At 33.6% G+C, this 24314-nt stretch overlaps 3 protein-coding genes across 5 annotated transcripts; 2 read left to right on the top strand and 1 right to left on the bottom strand.

Moving 5' to 3' along the window:
• The first annotated feature begins 387 nt into the window (after positions 1-387).
• Positions 388-13491, top strand: kay (transcription factor kayak). The gene is given in 5 exon segments (XM_023159085.2): positions 388-627; positions 5003-5168; positions 8512-8628; positions 8631-8806; positions 10400-13491. Coding segments are annotated over 5 exon segments (1059 nt in total). The 5' UTR covers positions 388-564; the 3' UTR covers positions 10937-13491.
• A 2706-nt stretch (positions 13492-16197) lies between these two features.
• Positions 16198-19389, bottom strand: LOC111504516 (uncharacterized). Of its 3 annotated transcripts, none has more exons than XM_023159080.2 (5): positions 19295-19389; positions 18719-18996; positions 18572-18669; positions 17632-17869; positions 16198-16634 (listed from the first exon to the last, which is right to left on the bottom strand). In XM_023159080.2, exons 3-5 carry the CDS (start codon positions 18606-18608, stop codon positions 16325-16327), a joined length of 585 nt encoding a protein of 194 aa, XP_023014848.2. In that variant the 5' UTR covers positions 18609-18669; positions 18719-18996; positions 19295-19389; the 3' UTR covers positions 16198-16324. The 3 variants fall into 3 exon arrangements, with proteins under 3 accessions (XP_023014848.2, XP_074035761.1, XP_023014847.2); XM_074179660.1 differs by having other exon boundaries at positions 19094-19345; XM_023159079.2 differs by having other exon boundaries at positions 19208-19345.
• A 1031-nt stretch (positions 19390-20420) lies between these two features.
• LOC111504509 (uncharacterized) lies at positions 20421-22540 on the top strand. The gene is made up of 2 exons (XM_074179548.1): positions 20421-21003; positions 21612-22540. The coding sequence occupies exons 1-2, from the start codon at positions 20634-20636 to the stop codon at positions 22469-22471; spliced, it is 1230 nt and encodes a 409-aa protein (XP_074035649.1). The 5' UTR covers positions 20421-20633; the 3' UTR covers positions 22472-22540.
• The last annotated feature ends 1774 nt before the right edge of the window (positions 22541-24314 follow it).

Genomic DNA, 24314 nt, shown 5'->3' with positions numbered 1-24314 from the left:
TTTTGAGGAACACGACAGTTCTTATCATAAAAATGGTATCGAACATATTGAATGTCGCTGGGAAAAGTGTATAGAGCTGCAAGGAGGTTATGTTGAAAATCAATAATTTTTTTCCAAAATTTGTGTGTTTTCTTTATTGGGCCGGATACTTCTGGAACCGCCCTCGTAGTCGCGATCCGCATATTGCACGTTGTCAGCTCGCAGATCATAAACGCCGGTATTCCCGCGATTAACGTAATAATAATAACTGGATACACACACTTCGAGAGGAAGCGCAAACCTCTAAGTACAAGTAGTTTGAACGATATAAATAACAACAGTTGCAAACTTGCGTTACCTCGAATCTAAATAAAGCTACGGTGGGCGACGAACCAAAATTCCCGCCTGGCGATTTTCATTATTCGACAAGCCGGGCCTCGGGAAAGTCGCAGCGCTCGGCTTTTGATTTTTCTCTTTTTTTTTCCTCAACGAACGAACGACTTCGATTTTCCAATCGATTCAACGACAACGAGTTATCGTTTATTTTATTTTGGTTATCTCGCGGTGTTGTTTTTCCGTCGCGACATGGCGTTTTTGGATCAGAAGGAAATCACGCATTTTCTTGCGCAGGAGCTATTCTACCAGCAGGTAATGGAGTGTGTATTTTCGTTTTTCGGGCGATTTTTTAACGAGAGTGAAAAACAGTGAAATCTGATTGTTTCATAGAATAATTTATTCTTCGGTATTGCGAATATATTTCGAAAACATTTATTATACAAGGGAAAAAAGTATTAGATTTTAGCTCGAGGTTGTAGCTCGGTTTTTCCCGAGTATAATACACAATTTTTTCTGTGACGGGAAAAACGACGATTTAATATTGAAAAAAAAATATTACAATATGTTAAAGTCAGAAAAGTGAAATTCGAATTTTTAAACAGGCTGTTGTAATTATAGCGTTGCTAGGAAACCAATCAATAAAAAATCAAATATCTGTCAATTTAATTCTGTGATTACAGAATTTGATTGTAAAACAACGATTTGATTTAAAAATTGCGAACTTAGTGGTCAGTAGTTATTTTGAAAAATGTCTAACTACGAATTTTCCGAAAGTAGCGTCACAAAAATTATTGCCAGCTAAATCGCGGAAAATTTATGAAACCGCGTATTCAAGATTCATGGAATGGAAGATGAAAAAGACATGCAGTTCTTTCTATAGTATAATCAACAAGTTTAAAAACATGGAAAATAGAGAAAAAGGTCCTAAAAATATGAGCGATAGCTCATTCGATTCGGAATCACCTCTAGAAAAATGGTTTTGAAGGATTTTGGTGCAGGTAAAAAATAAAAATAAAAAATAAATTTAAAAAAAAATGGTATTTGGTTTTTCGTTAATAACTCAAAAAATATTAATATTTAAGCAATTTTGAAAAAAGCTCGTTAAAGAGGAGAAAATTTTCGATAAAAAAGTCCCGACTCCAGGAACTCTACCTCCATTATTTATAATTTTAATTTGACGTTGAAAATAGGGTTCCTCGCGGCTGTTACGGCATAAGCGCTGCCGCTAAAGAGAGTTTATCAAATGAAATAATTTTTTTATAACATGAAATGTCATTTAAAAAATTTGAAAAAAATCTAGTATATTCTCAACACCTGAATGAATCGAGTCCCGTATAAAAAAAGTTTTATCACCATTTTTCAAAAAGTTATTCAATTGTTAACTAACAAATTTTTTCCCAATCTCCGTTAGCATAAATAAAAGGTATAAATAATTGGCCTATAAATTTTAAACTTCGTGGATTCCTTTTGATATATATATATATATATATATATATAATATATATATATATATATATATATATATATATATATATATATATATACTTCATACGATCCTGCGATAAAAGTTCATAAAAATTTATTAATTTGTTAATTATGATTTTTATAACTATTGCAAAATGAAATATCTAAAAATTGTTGATAATTTTTTTTTTCAATTGATATTTAGCTATGTCTGTTTTTACATTAAACAATGGCAGTTATTAACATAGAATATGATTTTTTTACGTAATTTGTTTATTAAATTGTTTTAAACAAATAGAGAAATTCAATATTTTTGATAAATTTGTTTTTGCTATTTTGTTGTCTAGAGATAGGTAATTATGATTTAAAACAAAAACGTTTTTAATTTTAATTTTTAATTGTTGAAAATCGATTTTTTTATATTTCGATTGTTTAAATAATTAGTTGAGAAATAATTTTGCTTTTGAAAGTCATAATTTACACTTTTAAATAGTTTGGCAGAAAAAATTCCATTTATTATTTAATTGTTTATTAGTTTAACAATTTGTTATAAACAAATATTGACCAACGTTATATTTTTTTTCTGATGCAGAAAAAATTATAAAAACAGCTACATATTATATACATATTACAATTATTATAATAAAAAAAATGATGGCACTTTTTTATATATAGCTGTTTTTATATTTTTTCCTGCTTCAGAAAAAAAATGAAATGAAATACATGAAAAATATGAATGGTCCGAGAAGTGTTCCTTGGGGAATCTCTCTTCAACTGCTGAATTTTACCGCAATTTCAAGACATTGTACCTTTTCTTCTAGATAACTTTTCAGTATTATGCAATGCTTCTGCATCTACTGTTTTGTAATGTATCTATTAAGTCCGAGAGGTCAGCGACTGGTGTGATTCACTAAAACTTTTTCTGCAATCGGGCCAAACCATCACAGCAGACTCCTATTATGACGAAATCGATGAAATGTACCGAAAATTGCAGCAGCAGCAAGCACTGGTCAACAGAAGAGGTCCGACTCTGCTCCTGCTCTTCACCGTTCACTGCAAATCACCGTCCAAAAATTCAAACGATTCGAACATCGAAGTTTTGCCTCGCCCACCAAAATCCCAGACCTCTCGCCAGTCGACTTCTATTTTTTCAAGCACTTCGATAACTATCTTATCGGTAAAACCTTCGCCAGTCAAGACTAGGCAAAAACGGTCTTTATCGGCTTTATCGAATCCCGAAATTTTCATGCTAACGGAGTCAATCAACTTGTGTTACGTTGGCAAAAGTATCCTGATTCAAATGGAGCTCATTTCGGTCAAATTGAATAAATATTCACTGAGATATTACAGTTTAAAGTAGACTCATAAAAACGAACCAAACTTTTCAAATAAGGTAATATGAAACGGATTTTAAATTAATTGACTAGAAGAATTAGCTATTTCAAAAATGGAAATGTTTTCGATTGCATTCATTTTTCATTTAAGTACTTTCTTAAAATAATATTCATTGCTAGACGTAATCATTTGAAGTCCAAAAATTGAATTTGATTATAATTGACAGTTGTATCAGATATGAATCTAAATTAACCTCCAAAAATAAAAATAAAAATCTCAATTGTAACGCGTTAATTCAGGGGAAAACTAAACATAGAGACTTAGTTTACTACACCATGACATAAAATAGGAACTCAAAATCCGTGTCATCATTGCATACTTATATTTATAATCCACTTGAAATGAAGCTAGTTCCTATAAGTCTCAGTTGTCTATTTATAAACGTGAATAATCCTCAAACAAAATAACGTGTAATCTAAATTTAAGTTGCGCTCGCTAGGCAACTAGCTTTTGTTTTTAAAAATTGTTTATTTTGTTTAAAGGAACTCGGCGGTATCTGTTTTTGGTGCCGTATTGACAATTGACAGAAGACATCCAAATGTATTTACCGTCTTTTACTAGTTTCAACAAAAATAAAATGCTAGGTATAAATGATCTGATGAACTGTTGTGTCTAATATTTAATTCACGTGTTTAGTTGAATGCAGTATGTTAGGTATTTGTGAGATCTGTAAAATTTAACAAATTTTGATATTTTTAGTTGTTACTGTCGAAGTTTCATCATACTGCAGTTTTTACAAAATATAACTAATTCACCCACGCAGAACAGTCCCGTGGTTATGCAGTAAATTAAAGTAGTAAACAAAATGTTCGATCGAAATAATTTGAAGAGTAATTCATATACATATAATCAACCACTGTTTAGTTGGATTACAGTTAATTTCACGGCATGAATGTCATCTTTCGATTTCTCCGTGTTTCAATTTGCTAATTTGAACAAAAATATGTTACCTTGACTTGACTATAAAATTAAATGTATAAGATTGCAAACTTTTTGTGGTTAATAATGAGTACTGAAAACGTATAGTATTTTATTTTATGTATCGCCAGTGACTTTTGATACTTCCATTATATTATTGCAATTTTCATAGCGAACTTATTGTTTTAAACATATAACACATCCAATGTTACCTCCTGATAATGTATTAAAGCTCTCTATACGTAATAAATTGTATATATAGTCCATTGAGAACTTTTTGAGTTCAAACATCACAAATAAACATAGAATTCAAAATAATTGATACTCCCTCTAGCGTGGATGTTGTGAACTAGAGACAAATACATTGACATTGTAGTCATTAATGAGTGTTTATTCTTGTCGCTGGTATTTTATCGATTATCACTTTTTTTGTATTTAAATATTAGCGAACAGAATCAAGTTGACTCTATCAACACTATACGTCCCACAATTTTCATTATTTAAAATATTCACACAACACCAAGATGGATTTGTTGGTAAACAACATAACGAAATGTATTTGCACGAACTACATTAACATGAATCACTATCTAATATCCTATTTGTTCACCAAGAAAAATCCAATGAAAATAGTTGAATTATCCAAAACAGTAGCTCAAAACACACTGGCTTGCAGATGTAATTGAATTTATAACCTAAATTCCGAGTAAACATCTATGTTTTGCACTTTGCCACCATGGCGCTAGAATCTAATTTTGAATTGCCATAGCCAGTGACAATCAAATATTTCCTCATTTGGAAAGAGGATTGATAATATCTGAATGTTGCAGATCAATTTTTGGAAAAACTCGATTATATGTCTCATTATTTTATGTGGTATCAGTTCTGATTGTTGTTTATTTTGTTTCAGTTCATAAATCTCGAAGGTCTGAATTCAGGAGTGCCTACGCGAACGACGCCGACCCTTACCCCAACAACTTTACGAAAACATCGAACAAACTTTATAGAACTTCAATCAAAGCCCGAATCGCATGAGAATGAGGCGGGATTCGTACCACCTTTAGTGCATTCTGTTGGTGAGTAAACAAAACAAATTTCATTATTATTTTACATAATAGGGTGCAAGTTGAATCTTGTTATGCTCTTTAATACTTTTATTAATTGCATCGAGTGGAGCTTCGATTGAGAAGGTAAACAAAACAAATAACTAAGTGACCATCTAAAAACCGAAAAAAAATTATTGCAACAATAATACAATTTTACCATTGATATTTCAAACGATAAGTTCAGCTGCCTGACTGAGTCATGGCCGTGGGAGAAATCGTGCATACATACTAATTGTATTGATGCAAAGACATCGTAATCGTCCAGTTGATTTTTTAATTTTGAAGAAAATTAAGTACTGAAATACTTCCATCGTTACAAAAAATATATTATAATGTTACAAAAATACATATTTCTCTTGTCTGTAATAATTACTTTGGAAAACGGTACTCCCATGAATTCACAATTGAACTACTCAAAACACAGCAACTCACATAACAATGAACATAAATATTTCACATTCAGCTGTTTACCGCTTAATGTCATCATTTGTTTAACACGACAGCAGCGCCCTCATCGGTAGAAAGTTTAGTCGGACCAAAACGTACAGAAATTTTCGTTTACCAGTTCATATTATGGGGTAGTTTTAAAGTAAAAATATATATTCAAATACAGATATGAATCTAACAATACTATTTACAAAAAATAGGTTGAGTGGAGAATGCTAATTTTTTTACTTTTTTCGTACTGTTTCTCACTTTCATAGTTACCATATCTGAAAAGTATGTCCTGTGGAATACGGTACTTTTCCTGAGTTTGCTACTCTGTGTATGTCTCATTATTGTCAATTGTCATGTTAATCGTTCACTTGTCAAGAAAATTGAATGAAAACACATGACAACTCAAATTATTGATGTAAGAACGACTTTTAAACAGCAAATAGGACTATATCTGCCTCTGACAACTGATGGTATGACGAATACAAAGGGTAGCCAACATAGAAAAATGGATCGGCTCCAAATGTTTTGTTTAAATGTGAATATGTAACTAACAGAGAAGATGGGTGGACCATCAAAGAAAAATGGATCTTCTCCAAAATGTTTTGTTTAAATGTGAATATGTAACTATCTAACAGAGGAGATGGGTTGGCATTTTCATCGCAATTGAATACCCAAGATACAATTGAGCATGCGCAGAATTTATAATGTTACTCATATTATTTACCGCTTACTTTTTTTGTTCATTTCAAAATTGGTAGCTTAGTAACTTAATCTTTTTTTCAGTTTGTATCTGGAACATCTGTGAATAATCTGTTTTGTTGAAAGTTTCATTGATATATTGATGTCTTTTTTAGAGTATTCTTCCGTTTCATTCTCTTGTATTATGCATTTGTCCGAAGTACAAACTGTGACAAGTCGAATCTGATACAAATTGTTTTGAAACTACCATCTGTTTACTCGACTATCGGCGGGATTATGTCAAACAAGTGTTATTGCAAATCACTATCAGGATTTCTTGTTTTGTTTATCTGTATGAAAAGTGATAATAGTCAGTTTACATTTAAATAATAATATTACAGTTGGTTTCTTTGGAGTGTATAAAAGCTTTTATAATTGAAAGTTTTTGTTTATATCGATTGCATTAAATTCCAACTGTTGAAAGTATTTCATTATTGATCCCTATTTTAGGTTATTTCATCGTTTATTTGTTATTGATGAGCTTGAACCAAGAATTCCAACGAATGGTCATTGTCTTCCAGTTTTTATTGCACAAGGAAGTAATTCATAAATCCTAAAGAACGATGGGAATACAACAGAAAAGGATAAAACATTTCTCAACAAAGAACCGCTTCGTTAAAAAACAATTTCCAGTCAAGGACGTACGGAACGACTTACTTAACAATCATTAAACATTTTCCTTACCTGGTTCTATTGTTAGGAGATTCTTGAGAAAAATATTATTCCAAACTTGTGATCAGAATCAGGAATGTTACTATTATTTTATCTCGTAGTAAATGATAGTTCTCATGCACTCTATCCAAATGAAATATTTCTTTGAAATCTGTTAAAAAATCTGTTTTTCCGTTAATCAGCTGTCGCCCTCATACGAACGACAACTCTCTGAAGTTGAGAAACTTGTGCGAGCTAAGGACTAACGAGGTCTTACCTTTTAACGTGTGATTCCAAACACGTTAATGTTGATACTAATTTTCACTTTGATAATAATTTGTTCTCCTTGAAGAATGCCCCGACATCTTGCGACAGCGGTTGCCTAGAATAGACGGCAACACTGTAATGTTTTCACGATTTTCGTTATCTTCTTCTATGTTCAAGTTAATTACAGCGTTTCAAAATATTTTCCACACATACTGAATTTATAGAACTGAATATCTCATATATTTTCTTACCAACAAAAGAATATAAAAATGCCGAGTTGTACTTTCAATTATTCATCCGTGAAAATACAATTTTTGAATAGCTTCTATAGATAATAATTGTTTTTATTGCAAAATGTGCATAGTCATTGCCGTAAGATGGCGCTGCAAAACTTCGGGATAACCAAATATATTGGATCTTCAGAAAACTAGAAAGATAACTCTTATATAGATGTACAACTAGTTATTTTCTAATTTCTGGTATGCAGAATATAATATTTTAGATATTTCATGATTTTATCTTAGAGAATATCATCTTTATTGGAGATCTCTCTCAAATAATTGGAATTCTCACTGATTTGGAGTTTTACATTTCAATTTCTCAACTTCAAACATTGCTATTATACTGACTCGGATAATGAATAACTGAAGCAATATATTCAACTCAAATATTTTGATTCCATTATTACCTCCAACATAGTTGTTAAAATTGCATGAAATTACAAGTGAAATTTATTTCTTCGTAAAAAATACAATTTGCCTACAAATGGCGTTTGGGAGAAGTTTAAATTTAAATAATTACAAAATAAAAGCGTCAAAGAAATGTCATTCACTATTTGATATTTTTGGGGGCAATATATTTTTTAAAAGAATAAAAAAGTACATGCGTCTTTTCTATTGACATTCAAATATTTCCAAACTTTGTCATTGGCATTATAAAATCTAGATGTTTTCTCCGTGGTTCGCCAGAACAGAACACTACGATATTTATAACATCTGTATTACCCCCGTTATTATTAACAATTGAGAATTAATCGTTTAGGAGCCAGCTAATTACTTTCAATCGAAAATACAACCATTATTTTGTCGAACAAAAAACAAAGGAAATCAGCGAATAGCCCTCTTCTTTGGCTTCGGTTGTCAGCACTATCAACCAAGTCAATATTTCAATAACTGATGTTTTGTTTTTTTCAATCGCTGACGTTCATCTTTCTTTTCAGGCAATAACCAGTACATTTCGGCTTCTGATGCCGATACGTTCTCGTCGAAATCACAACCGATCTGGCATAGTTCCGTATCGCAATCGAGCTCGGACTGCGATACCCGTTCGACGCCCCCCTTTCGCAAAAAAGCAGCAGCCAGACTCGTCGGAATATGGGCGGCAGGAAACCCGCAAAAAATCTCGACTGTAGTCCCGAAGAGGAGGAACGCAGGCGGATCCGAAGGGAGCGCAACAAGGCCGCAGCGGCGCGGTGCAGAAAGCGTCGGGTCGACCATACAAATTGTCTCATAGCGGTGAGTAGTATTTTCCAGTCTCTTTTATTGCCAGTGTGAGTTCTGTAAGAATATTTTTGCAACCGAAAAAATGAAACTATTGAAAGTAGCAAAGCTGTATTTGTTGACTTTCATTACTGTCTGGAAACAGCCAATTGGTTTGGGCTGGCGAGCTCTTTGACACTTGTATTACTTATATTGTTGGCAATATTTTAAATGAAAAATAATTACAATTTTTCAAGAACAAATGGTTTGAAATCAGTATCATTATAGATTTTTCATTTCTGTTCATCGTTCTTCATATTTTGACGCATTTTCATTATTTAAGTAATAGAAATTCAATAAGTTTTAACAATATTCAATCACGTCATTTTGTTTGTATCATATGTTTTTTACCTGTTTTTTTGGGCTTGGTTGGTATCATTTTGAATATCCTTGCGTAATTTTGTATTTTATTATACAATTGAATACTTATTATTTTCATTAATAATATAACTGATCTTACACAAGGTCAAATTCAAGTAAAACAGAAAGTAGTGACAATATTCATGTTGAAATAATGGGAATTTATCCTGATATCGGTATATTGGCCTAGGTGAAAAAAAAACAGTATCCCATTTTATATTGTTTTACAAATTTTTGTCAGTATTTTCGACTTCGAGTAGAAGCGTCACTAACATTTGATATGAACTTGACGACACCGTATAACTTATTCATATTGCATGATTAATTTTCTTCTTCTTCTGTATTCTTGATGTTCTGACTGTTTGTGCCATATTGCCAACTTGTTTTTGAGATAGATTCGATGGTCGGTTCCAAAATTAAAAAGTATTTCATATTACGAAACAGACTTCATATTTAGAATTTAGTTAAAGAGCTATTTAACTAGGTAGTACTAATCGAACAGTTATTTGGTGTATTAATTCATGAATTCTTTTTTTCGCTTTACAAAAATTATATGCATTTGGGAACGTGGTTTGAAAGGGGACTAAGTCTCAATGTTGTTGACTTCAGTCAATTTTGTAACTTCGATTTTCCTTCGGAATAAAAAAATAAATGTGTTACTTTCTGATGAATGAAGCATTTTCATATAGAACTAACTATTAATAATGATTTTATCATTTGTTTCGTGAAGTATAAATGTCTATTGTACATTTATCAGTCAGCTTCATGCATGACATATATCAAGAAGAGGTAGAATTACTGTGATTGTAATTGGAAAAAAATAAAATTTTACGGCATCTAATAGAATGATTTTAGTATTACAGCATCTATATCTAGTGTATAATAACATTTATTTTGGTTATGCATACGCCACACGAACGAAAGCCAGAGAAATTTTTGATAAATTTATTTTGTGGTGCAAACACAAAAGCCTTAATATTGAATTATTCTAAATCATTATCGATGAAAAAAAATGCTTGATGAATTTGATGATACTAATGGAATAGCAGTGTCTCATGACGTAAAATTTCCTGGACTTACTTTTTGAATTATCTAACTATAATGTTGGTCGGGGAAAACCTGGAAAAGTTAGAAAATTCATTGAAAGCTCAGGGTCGTAGTAATTTGTAATGCGTAATCATTGTCATAATATTGTTTTCATTGTTCCAGGAAACCGAAGAGCTGGAACACAAAAAGGCCCTTCTGCAGGACGAAATGCATGAGCTGCAAACTCTCAAAGACCAGTTGGAATGCCTTCTCGAAACCCACCGAGCTTCCCCGCACTGCCGCCTGCACACCCGCAGCCCCCCCGACATCAAACCCTTCAACAACAACCATTACGAACCCGAACGAGTGAAGACGGAACTGATTGACCAGGTGAACGGAGACTGCTTCCTCCTCCCCTCGCCGAAAAGGGTCATGCTCAGCTCTGCCGCGCCAGTCTGCAAGCCCAGCAGACCAAACACCCTCAACGTCGGAGCGATAGCGCCGAAGAGCATCTCGGACGTGATAGGAGCCCCCATTTCGACGCCATCTACCGGTATGATATTCAACTTCGAATCTCTGATGGGCGGAGGCACGGGACTCACCCCCGTTTCGACACCCCTAGTGCCATCCTGCAGCAGCCAGCAGAGGAATATTCCGGTTAGTATGATTGATATGGCGTCCCCGGACGCTTGCGGGCCCCCGAAGCTGGTCAGTCTCTGAGGGCTGGGGTTCGGTTTTTTGTGTGAAGTCCTGTGTACTGTTGACTTTTTTCTCGCTCGATGCAGAGCCGACGGGAAATTGCTACCTAGCTTTTGCACAAGCCTACTGCTGGGACCTGGATATTGTTTTTCACAAATTGGATAGAACTATTTTTCTTTCAAGCGACTCAGGTTATACCCACTTGTCTTTTATTCAAAATAAATTTTTGAAAATTCCTCAGACTCACTTCCTTTTTTTTGGTGTATTGATATACTGATGTAGCTTTGAGTATATTCAATTGTACTGCTAAATAAATCAGCTTCACTGGCAAAAAATGAAAAATCCTAAATACTAATGATAACTCTGGTTTTTAGGCCACCGTTGTTGAATTTTTTCTTGACGTTTCCCCGACGCGAGTGGTTGGCATTTTCAGAGGTCTTTGTTATCGTCCAGGTACACTGGACCTCTGTAGATGCCTGTCACTTGCGCCGGGAGGAACGTCTGGGAGAAATTCCAGCAGATCACAAATTAAAAACCTGAAACCATAAACAGTTATAAAAGGTGACTGCAAAAGTCTACATCTAGATCAAATATAACGATTCATCAGTATATTTAATAATTTGTTTTTGTTTCTATTTGAGCAATTGTTTTAGTATCCTCTGTGATGATGTGCACAATAACTTGGAAACTCACTTGAACAATGACGTTCATCTGTAAAAATGGGGAGCTGTTGATTTTGCAGAGTCATTCATTGCCGTAAACTTCTTATTTAGGTCTACAGTTTTTCTGAAAAATATGGCTCTTCAATTTGTTTCAGATAATTTTTCCCAAATTAACGTAAATTTTGGTTTTGCATATGGGAAACAAGCAATAATTACCTTAAGTAAAAAATTATAATTACATTTTGCTCCTCCATTAATTTTAGTGGTTACTTTCCTCAACTTTTTTGGGAAAAGTGTGGTAGTTTTTTCATGTATGCTTTACATGTTGTGTATGTCTTGAAACCTCGTCTCGAGAATTATCCTTTTAGAAGCAAATTCTTGGAAATGATATCAAAGATTAGATAACCAATTTATGCTCTCATCAGTTATCAGCATATTATTTTTATATTTTAGTCAAGCAGCCATGATGTGATGTCACAAACTGGAGAGGAAAATTTTGTGTTCCCAGGATCATCAGATTATTTTTCGTCATCAGTATTTGGCAGTTCAGTTGTTTTGTGAAACAAAAGCAAATTTACCGTTGATCTCAAGCAATAATCTAGTCTGGCGAAAGAATCAACGCCATCATAAACAAACTTCTGAAATGGAAGTCCTCAAAATTCATTTTCCAACGATGTATTCAGTTTGTTCTTCAATGACTACGTAAAATGGGTTTTCAGTTACTGAGGAATTTTCATCTGTTCTGCTGTGGTCCCGATTATTAGTATTTTTTATTATGAGTCTGCCTGTATGAGTACTGGCTGCTTTTTATATTAGAAAAACTTTTGAATATTCAAGCCAATTTTGCTTTTCTGAAAAAGCATTCATTATAAGTTGAAGTGATATTGTTCGACTTTATGAATAATATCGAATATATCTCCAAAATTATTGTGGCTTGTGCAACTGTTTTAGGAATTTACCTGTTAGTTTTTGAGGTAGCTTTTCTGTCTCCGTTTGAGCCTCAAATAATTATAATTTGTTATTTTAGGGATAATACTTAATGAAAGCTTAGCCGAAAACGAAAGTTGGACTGTAGTAAAAAATTTGAACAACTCGTCTGGGAGATAGTATTAAAACGTGTCCAATGCTTTACCATGTTTAGTCCCCAAGCAATCATAAACCAAAATTATTTATTACTAAGTATTAGCAATGTTTTGTGTCATTTTAGTTCGTATGTATATTTATTTGAATATTTTTGTGTTTCGTATAGTCAGTTGTGTCTGTGGTCAGATTTGTGTGAGCAAATGACCATTCAATAATTATCATTTGACTAATTTTTTGTCTGCAGATTTGACTGGCTTTTTTTTTGTAAATAAGTGCTAAACATGGACCAATATTGTTGATAAAAAGTGCTCAAAAGTTTCATTACGCTCTATAAAATATATTTTGCTACGAAACCAAGAAATGCCTTTTTTTATACAAGAAGGAGATAGACGAAGTATATTTTCAAATGAAAAAATATTCCCTCCATTTTTTTTTTTTGTCAAATTCAAACTATGAATAAGAATATATTTTTGAGATAGACATGCTTCTCAAATAAAGCAGTTTGTGTTATTATTGATAGGAGTTTGAATTTTGTAAGCAAGGTGTTTCAAGAAATGCACTCATTTATTGTTATAATTATCGATTTTTTGTTTTGAGTGTACGGTACGCGATGTGTTTCGTGAAACACCTGAGATTTATGAAAAAATTTATATATATATATATATATTTGGATTAATATATTGATACTTTATACATGAGTATACATAGCAATATTTAAGGTTACATTTTTTGTAATCCATCAATTTTATAAATAGTAGTTTTGTCAAATTTTTGTATTTATTTTATGTAATGGTAATATATAAGAAATAAATTGATTTACTATTTTCTATATGTTCTGTGACTTGTTTATTTTCTACCCAAAAGGTTTTAAAGTTGTGAAACTTCTAGGAGCTAGCTCTGAATGGATTGCGTCATTGAACATAGACTTTTTATTCTAGTTAGTTGAAATTTCAGTATTTTAATCTATTTCTCCAAAATAACTTTCAATATATATCAAATCTGATAACCCTGAACATCATCTCATCAGACAATTGTATAATTTGAAAATCATACAAATAGAAACAATTATGAAAAAGAAGAAAGGCGTGACACTCTGAAATTAAAATTTATATATTATTTCCAATAGATAAGAAATATCAATCTTGTCATTAAATTCTAAATAACAAAAAATATTACATCCTTTTTGATGATGATAATTGGGTTTTGCAATATCATCCACAATTCCATTGATTTGTTCATTTAAATTTCCACCTGATTTGACTTTATTTTTTGGCTTCATTACACAAATTGTATTTTCTGTAAATATATTTATCTATTTGGTACATATTTTTTAAATTCTTTCTAAAAGCATGTATGTTCCCGAGATCTATTATTCTACCAAAAACTGACAACTTATTTATCATTTTACACATTTATATTGTTTTCGAGTTTCCACAAAATGTTTTAAAGATAGTAAATATAATCAACAGATGCCAGATGTAGTCTTTAAATAAGATCGTGCCTAAAATCATTTACGATGCAGAAAAACTCGCACACAATTTAATATCACCCTCAGATGTTAGAATGGTAAAACCATCAATCAGTATATGTTTCGAACCTATATAGGCTCATCATCGGCTATTATTTTGAAATTCTATAATAAAAGAAGAACAACTCAACAACAGTTAATATAATCTGTTTTCCTGTTAACCAGCTGTCTTACTCCTAAGAACGACAACCCTCGGAAGTCGAAACTTGTGCGAGCTAAGGATTAACGAGGTCTTACCTTTCAACGTATGATTCCTAACACGGGTTGAACGTGTTAATAGTAACGAAAAATGTATATTTAGTGATATGAAAGAAGTTTATAACATCCTAGCTATAAATGACTGTAGTATAGGAGGCTTAGAGTCTTTATATCCACTAATCAAAATTCAAAACCCCTACATGAAAATGAATTCTACTGAAAGAGATCCCAACTGAATTGGATTAGAAAGGAAAATCAACTGTCCAAAATATATAAAGGAATAAATTTATTTCATTTTCTTTTCTCCGTTATAAAACGTTCTCCATGTAGTAATTTTATACTTAATTGTTTTAACTTTTGTACTTTTATTGTAGAATTTTTAAATAATTGGATGATGATCCTATACAGGTTCGAAACATTACTGATGGTTTTACCGATCTAACATCTGAGGGTGATATTGAATTGTGGAGACGACTTTGAGTTTTTCGGCATCGTAAATCTACTACACTCCACTTCTAGGTATAATGGACTTTTACCAAAGGCTAAAATGTTTGCAGAAAACTGGTTGTGTATATCACAAAAATAGTTTTTGTCTAGCGACATCTTTTGCTTAGTAGAGGAAACTCGACTGTGTATCGTTTACAGGTCTCTGAGAAACAGTGTTTTTAGTTTCTACCGGCAGATGGCATATCAACTCAGGTGATTTGGAAAATCTCCTTCTTAAAAACGGATTAGAAAAATTTCAATAACTTGACATGTTTGAAAACTATTATTTATTCAATGTGTACAAATGTATGTTCATACTCACCATGAGTATGAACACATCTGATGAGGCGATTTTGTAACATGTACCTAGTGACATCTTGTAGCTAGTAGATGAACTGCGAATAGAATTTTTCCTAATAAAAACGAAAATTCAAATTTTGGCATACCATTTAGTTGTCATGTTTCAGTTTCATTTCACACTATAATAATTTTGAGGAAAATAATCTAAGAGAGAAATGGCAAACCTCATTTGATCAAATTAACACCATGATTTTCGTTAACTTGTTTTTATTGTTTTATTTTCAACTATAACATAGGGCACGATATTGAGAGAATCAATTTCTACTGTACTATCACTTCCACTTATATCTATTATCTGAATTTCCACAGGAACTTCATTGCATTCATTTTTACGGTGATTGGATAAAGTTTGTAAATGTTCCTTAACCTCATCACTACCAAATGAACTGACATTCTCTTTATGTGTTGGAGCAAGAGCATTGTGCAAGGAAGCCTCGGATATTCTTAAAACTACATAATGAATATGACAGCACATCGTACTATTCACATAAAAGTCTTGACAAGTACAACTATAAGCGTGAACGCACACATTACAATAACTGCACTTCAGCTGACAGCAAGGAGAACTGTAACCTTCGTTTCTTGTGACAACATGACTTTGACTTTGGGAGATTAACGTCCACGAGCTCTCTGTACCGGGGCATGAATAATGGGCAAACTCACTTTCAAGTGCCTTTCGATGACGAGAATGAATACCCTGAGTCTGAGATGTACTTTTACCTTTCGTCAATTTGATAACCCTCTCTATAGTTTTATCACGAATGTATTTCAATACAGCAGTTATACCCTTATTCATATCCACATTGAGTATCTTACTCAGATTATTTTGCCAACTTCGATCAATGTGTCCTTTACAAGGTAAATGATTTGTTACTGGCCCCATGACGTTTTCCCAAGCGAAGTAGTGACAAAGCTTTTGATCGGAGATAAAAAAATTAGGAGTCAGAATGCCCGCATACAATGCGACGGTTTGAAAAAACAGGGTATATACAAAACAGTCAGTCCTATTTGTGTACATACAGGCACCAGGAAATCCTTCCCCAAACTCATCAATAACCAATATTGAACTGAGCCTGTCGGAATGATCGACAGCTATGGCTGTATACTTCCAAACTTCTTCAACATATGTTGTTGTGAACAATTCATGAAAATCAAACAAAAATCATCCTTTTCCAGTTGATGATGTTCTTCTCCCTGCCTCTTGAGCATCAGGATTTGTTGGTTTTCATCTACCTCCCACTCATCATTCCACAAGTCACTGATGGAAGCTCTTCGGTGAGGAATGGTTTTCTGTGTATTAATTTTGAAGCTATATTTAATGTTGTTAATATCGTTTCGAGTCAGAAGATTCAATCTAGTAAGACTATTCTCATGAAATTGGCTCCTACTTGAATCCAGTATTCTGAAAGTAATACAAATAACTCTTATAGAGTATAAAAAAATATTTTTTGATAATAATTTCTCAACTTCATACTTGAATTTGGAATAACAGCTGACTGTCTAGAAGAAAGGGAATGCATTAAACAAAGTAAAGCAATTTTACGTTAACTGTTCAAAAAAAGGTCTGATTTTCTTTTTTTTTAAGATACGAGATCTGTTGTGTTATTTCTAAAATACCTTACTTCTCTTACTGATATTTTATAATTTTTGTAGTTATTTATAGTTCCTTATTATAAGCATCGTTTCTTGAGACAATAAACTGATTGGTAGTATTTCAATAATCATTTTTATTGTTTATTGAATGAAAATGTTGTTCCTGTCAATCATTGTCTTACTATAAATGTTTAAAACTTCTTGTTAAGGATTACTAAATACATATTACTATTGTATTTAGTTAAATATTATGAAATTGTAAGATACATTGTTCATAAATTTGTTTTTGTTTTCTATCATCAAGTGAAATATTCATTGACTGTAAAACAAAATAAGAATGGTTGAATATGGTTGATACTTTAAATACAATGACCAAAATAATACAAAAAACTGATATTTCGAAAAAAAAATCAATGTTTGGCATTATTTGATGATAATGTGTTCACGTTAACATTTTATTGGTGATATTTTTACTGAACAGTTTGCAGAACCACAATACACTATACAACAGCTTTTTCAATTACAAAAAAGCATGTAAACTGTTTGCGAAAACTTCACAAAGTGTTACCAAAAAAAAGTTATAGAAATGTAGAAGAATACCAGACTAGGAAACTTGAAACCTAGAATAATTGCTTGGTAGTTTTCAACATCACTTCTTACCACTGATTTGAAAACTAGGCACATTATAAACAGTGTCTAATCATGCTGGAAATTGCATCGTATACTAATATGTTTTTAGCTTTGACTATTTGTAGAGAATATAAAATCTCAACTTCAGAGAGGTTTTCAACCAGGACTAAACTTACTTCGAATTTGTTACACCCTCAGCTAGTTTCGAAGCTATTTTCTCACGTTCATCTTTAGTCATTCGAACATGTTGAACTTCAGTATCATGACCATAATGAGTGCTGTAGTATGTCACTTGATATATATCATTCCCATTCTTGACAACTATAATTTGACTAGTGCACATATGGCCAACTTTGCAGGATCCTTGGCTTTTGATAGCTCTTTTGCGCTCTTGTCCTTTGATCTGGTATTTACCTAAAATATCTAATTGTTATTTTGTCCAAGGATTGAAATTGGAAGATATTCTTGTAAAGGTTCACACTGGTTTTTTATTAGTACGTATTTTTGACCACTAAACACAAATCTAATGTCAGAATTTGGAGTTCCAGTACACTTTTCAAGATTGAGATATATAGCATAAAAAATTTCACCAAAAAGACTTTCATTCTCTGAATGATATCGCTTCAGTAGAGTTTTTATTATTTGTTGTCAATATTAGAAATAATATGAGTAGATTAGTATTATTCCGATTATTTACAATTTGATTTCAATTCAAGAACTTCTGGTTGACATCTGTTTCAGCCTGTTGGTCATCATCAGTACCAGGCGGGCACTCCTTGATTAAAGACATACTGTGAAAAACCATGACGAATTCTTGATACAAGTTATTGGATAAAAGCAGGCGAGACATAAATGTAACTACCTATTGGTGTGACACCCAAGTTTACTCTTCAACATAATTGTGTTAGCAAAAATATGGGAAGCTCTCCTACATACATATGTATATCGATATGATCCTGAAATACCTGACCTCATTCAGAAAAATAAATATGAGGGCCAGGTTTGACTTCAGATTCGTAATTATTAGAACAAAATAGGTAACCCTAATGAAAAGTTTTTAAAAACTATAGGGAGTAGTTGAGAGGGATATCTAGCCTAAAAAACATTTTGTCTTACCTGATCTATTGCAATTGTAATAAAGGATACCTTTCATTTCTCTGCGTAAGTATCCAACATTATTTTTTTGTGAACCTCAGAGAGCCAGGCTTCGAAATCTAAAATAAAAGCATTAGGAATACATTTTAGTTGAATTGCATACTTAACCTCCTATTGTAAGGAACTCCAATGACTCCTTCTTCATTTCTACCTTATGATCATTTTCTAAATGATAACGAAGTTCTGCAGTGAATTTGTATGACGTATTACATCCATTTTCCAGACATTTGTTATTGTAAGTCCCAAAATTGTAAGAGACCACATTTTTCTTCGTTTCTTTGTGGACTTTATGCAAATGCCTGTTCAAAGTACTTTGTGATACGAACGTCTTTTCACATAGTTTACAAATTACCGGCATCATTAATGAAATACTTGTTGAATATCAACTGTAAAAATAAAATTTTGAAATAAGTCTAACTAGTCCAGTTTTGCATAATTGTGAAGTATCATATCAAAAACAGTGAAATGGAAAATAAAACGGACGTTATTACGCCGACTAAGTCTTCAGAAAGTGGAGACAAGAGTAAAAAATTCAAAAAAGTACAATCCCATTATCCAGTGCATGTCAGTTGAGAAAAACAAAATTTTCAAAATAACCTCCTCGATCCACTTGGAAGAAATGTGCAAGTAACTGCCAGTACATATAAAAAACTAAACGCTCTAATAATTAATAATCCCAATCACCATTATAATATTAGCTGACAACAAAATAAATACTAATTCTAAACAGATGATCATAACCTTGATGCATCTTGAAAAAATAAACTTCTCCCTATGGTGGCATGAGTTACTGAGGCTATCCGGCCAAAACGTTCATGGCTTGTTCAGGAGCCAGAATCGATTGAATGATTATATTGCGGGCACCCTATAATTCTCATTTTCAAATATATTGTGTATCAATAAGAAGTCAAGTATTTATGGCATCTTCTAAAGGTGTCAAATGAATACAACAATCGATGTACACAATTCACAATTGTAGATTCACAGTTATGAGCAAGTCTGTGGACAGCAACCTCTTCGCATGAAAATATTTCACTTGGTACATATATGTCAGCACATTACTGTTTTGTTCCTTTTCAAGTACTTATTTACTTTTGATACAAAACCTAACCTGTATCCCTACTTATCCAAAGCTAGATTCAACTATTGCAACTGGAACTAAAAAAAAAAAACATCATCTATTGCAAATCTGTCATGAATGTAATGTTTGAATCTAGGTTTGTTTGAAAGTAGTTGACAATGTTACTACAGTTTCGGAATTCCATTGTCAAAAATGACTACAGATTCGTAAATTATTAGGAAGCAAATACAGTGAAAATTAAATAATAAAATTATTGAGAATAATCAAACCGAAATATTCGATTGAGTTAGTTATGATAAGACAATGGACCCCTTTATCAGGTATAAAACTGAAATCTGAATTTTAAAATCATCTGAAGAAAACATGAACTGGAGATTAATTGATGTATTAATTCATAAATGAAATGTTATTCACATAAACAATAAAAAATTGAAATATACAATAAAATAATAAATCAAAATAATGACAAATTGCTTCACTGAAATTATATATAAAAGATCGAATTATACTTCTTTCTTAATTTACATAAAATTAGCTTGCAATTATTGTAACTTATTGTCAGGCTTACCTAACCTCCTTGAAAACTTCTACTCCCAAAACGCTCCATAATTCATTCCGCTTGCGTTTAAGAGAGTAACGCTCGCAAGCAAGTGTAAAGGAAAAAATTGCGGTCGTGAGCGTGATCGTTGTGAACGCACTATCGGTAACATTGTATAGGCTTAGTTCGTTGTTCATTCTACATGTCAAAAATGTCGAGTTGCCATATTAATCAACTCATTTTCGGTATTGTGTGGATGGTGCTTTTAAAATGATCGTAATGACCATATTCACACGATGAAATTTGCTTATCGCAGGAAAATTCAAAAGTTGTAAATAAACACAAACTCTATATTCATACAATTGAATAAACGTTGTTAGTGAAGTATTCTCTGAATTTTTACTATGGAGGAAAATAAAGAATCACTGATGGAGATACCTGAGAATGAACTGACAGAAATCATCAGCATTAATGTAATATGCAGACTATGTGCCAACCAAAATGATAAATTAATTGGCATATTCAGTGAAAACGGAATGAACAATGATTTGGCGTCAAAAATGAATCTGTATCTTCCTATAAAAGTATATGAAAATGATGAACTCCCTCTGCAATGCTGTTGGCAATGCGCTTCTACGGTTTTGGCCTGGCACGATTTGTTTTTAACGAGTCTAGAAGCAGACCGAAGACTACGAAGCTACCAATTTGTAACTGAGAGACAATTGAAGAGTGTCGAGAGTTATATTGAGCCCGAAACAACCACCCAAAAAATGAGTGAGTGCATTTATTATATTTCAAAATAAATATATACTTATATATACCCATCGGCTATTTAATTGTACTGCATTCAATTTATTTAGTTTACAATTTTGTATTACTAAAGAAAGTATTGAACTCAGTAAAAAATACCTTCCTAAATACTAAACCATGATTTCAATTTTTGGGAAAATACAAAACTATCACAATTGTATTGCTGTTCTGAACAATGTTTAGTTCCTTCTTTGGATGTAATATTGGGGTCACAAAAACGAAAATATCCTTGCATGTAAATATCTAATATCTCAAATAGAAAGTGAACCTAATAAAAAAACAGTTTTGTGTTGATGGTGTAGTGTTTGTAGTACTTGTACTTGCCACACTCTTCACAAGAAAAAAAACGTCCTGTATTACACTGAATTTTGTCCACAGGAATGAACACGAAGGATTGAACGAAAATGTTCCTACCAAAATTGAAACACAACAATTGGTAAAACCTCAGACAACAGTATACGAGACCTGCAATGAAAATTTAGAAACTTTAGTAACAGTGGAACCTCGTTACTTGCAACTCAGTCCCAGTAGTTTATAAAACAGAGAAACATGAAACTGTAGAAACACTAAATGAGAAACAAGAAGAAATCAACCAGGACATAGAAGGAGAAGACGAGCATTCAGAGGAAAAGTTATCAACTTGTTATGGATGTCAGACCTGTCAGATGGTATTCCTTACCGAACAGGAGATGGTTGTTCACCTAGCAGAGGTTCACCCGAAGAGGACTTTCAACCAGACGTGCAGAAAAACAGCAAAAAGGACAAAAGGAAGAACTCAAAAATCGACCAAGATCTCGTAAACTCCGCAAAAATTATTGTCGACGGTAAAATCTACTACAACTGCAAAGAGTGTGGCAGGTGTCTCCATTCACCTTACACTTATGTGTGGCACATGCGCATACATACCGGAGAACGCCCCCACACGTGCCATCTGTGCGGAAAGTGTTTCAGAGTCTCTCAAGGCCTGGTGCGCCACTTGAAAGAAACCCACCAGGGAATCAAGAATTTCCCTTGCGATTTGTGCGGGAGAATGTTCGCGACTCGTCGCAACGTAGAAGAACATCGGAGGATTCACACCAATGAACGTCCTTACGTGTGCGATCTGTGCGGAAAGTCCTTCAAGCAAAAAGCATCGTTATTCGTGCACAACCGTTCTCATACCGACTCGTTTCCGTTCAAGTGTTCATACTGTGAGCAAGCTTTCAGGACTAAGCCACCTCTGAAGATACACATCACGAAAACACACGGGGAGAAGCCCTACCCGTGCGATATTTGTGGGAGGCATTTCAGGATCAAATACGAGCTGAAGAGGCATAGGTTGATTCATTCGGATGAAAAACCTTTCGCTTGTGTCATGTGCGGATTGAGTTTCAAACAGAAACGGTACTTGAAGAATCACAACAAGCTGAACCATAGTACTCTGGATACTTAGACATTTTATGAGGAGTGTTATGTTGTAGGTTAATCTATGAGGATTGTATTAAAATTGTTTCTCATCAAACTATTTATTTCCATAATTCAACCCATATTGATTTATCTGGTTAGACGACCTAGATATTGTTATTTTTCAAGTTGATGAAACAGGTTAGATTAGATCCAAAGTGAGTTTATCGATTCGACCCTCCACCGCAACCCGCAAGGGTTTCTTGTGGCTCACACCTACCTATTCACACTCAACCAAATAAACCCAGCTGATTCGGTCTCCAGCGGGGCAGGCACAAAGTATGTGCTCTGCTATTTCATCATTCTCCAAACAGAGGCGACACACACTGTCTTCTGACAGTCCGAGTCTCTACATATGAAGATTCAAATGACAGTGACCTTCAAGACGGGCTGTTAGACATTGTAGTTCATCCCTACTGTAGTCCAACAACTGTTTGGTATCAAGCTTCGAAGGGTGGACAAACGCCAATGCCAAAAGATTCTGCCAGAATTCCATAAATCTTCTTACCATCCAGGAGCTGAATCTTTGTTTGGCAAAGCCTAAAGCGATGCCAGTGACAGGTTCTGGTCTGAAGAAGCTGTTTGCAGCACCCTCCTTTGCACGGGAGTCAGCCTTCTGATGAATAAGGATTGTAATAAAATTGTTTTTATCAAACTGTGAATTTCCAGAACACAACTGCATTCAAATATTTCTGTTTAGTCCTTATTAATTTTTACATTCCTAACTGGAAGCATTTCAAAAAATATGAACAGCTGTTGGTACCGAGTCTATTTTTTCCATGAAAGTATCTACACATTGACAGAACAGAAATCATTTAAATCCTTTTTTTCTCTTTTCTTTCTCTCCTTCTCTGTATCTGTAGATTAGGGAGGGTGAGTGCAAGCCCACAGCTCTTAGGCCACATGTGATCCATTATACATCCTCCCAAGGAGTTGTCCTCCTAGGTCATTATCCATCCTGTCCTTTCCAGGAGGGTGGACAGGCCACTGTTTAAAAAATCTGTTTTTCCGTTAACCAGCTGTCGCACCCCTACGATCGACAACCCTCAGAAGTCGAAACTTGTGCGAGCTAAGGATTAACGAGGTCTTACCAATTAACGTGTGATTCCTAACACTGGTTGGACGATAGCAAGTGAAGATCGATCGTTCAGACTAGGGCTTGAACCACCGACCAACACGGCAGTCAATTAGAGTGAGTGAACAAAGCACCCACGCCGAACCGCTTGGCTACCGATCGACTGGGAGATTAGATTAGATTAATATGGGGCTTCTGTGCTGAACAGCCACTACACTGCGACCTTTGCAGGTCTATTGTGTGTGCCCTCATGTATGCTAGAGTTCCTTGTCTAGGCCCTTCCTTGTAACTAGACTCCATAGGCCAGGTCACTGGGAGACATCTCCTTTATATCGGCAGGTGCTACTCCACGTTATTCGTAGTAACCTCTGGTGTTCCTCAGGGGTCACACCTCGGTCCCAATTTATTTATTAACGGCATTATTCATTGCTTCCGGCACGCCAGAGCACTATTATTTGCAGATGTTTTAAAACTTTTCCTAATTATTAAAACCTCTTCAGATGCCCATAGGCTTCAGCCTTAACTTGACAATCTATCAAACTGGTGCTCCTTAAACGGCATGAACTCGAATGCCACAAAGTGCCATGTCATGCGCTTTTATCGATCCCATGTACCTTCTACCACTTTTGATTACACTTTAAATGGTATGTCTTGGAGTCTGTTAATCAAATGAAAGACCTTGAGGTTGTTCTCGATCCCACCTTGAGATTCAATCTACATATACCTACGGCTATCCATAACGCCATGAAAATGCTAG

Source organism: Leptinotarsa decemlineata, unplaced genomic scaffold (assembly GCF_025532065.1).
Source record: "Leptinotarsa decemlineata unplaced genomic scaffold, Ldec_3_MD MMD2_tig00026282_RagTag_RagTag, whole genome shotgun sequence".
Taxonomy (NCBI): domain Eukaryota; kingdom Metazoa; phylum Arthropoda; class Insecta; order Coleoptera; family Chrysomelidae; genus Leptinotarsa; species Leptinotarsa decemlineata.
Note: the sequence above shows the minus strand (reverse complement) of the source record. Positions and strands in the feature narration are given on the sequence as shown.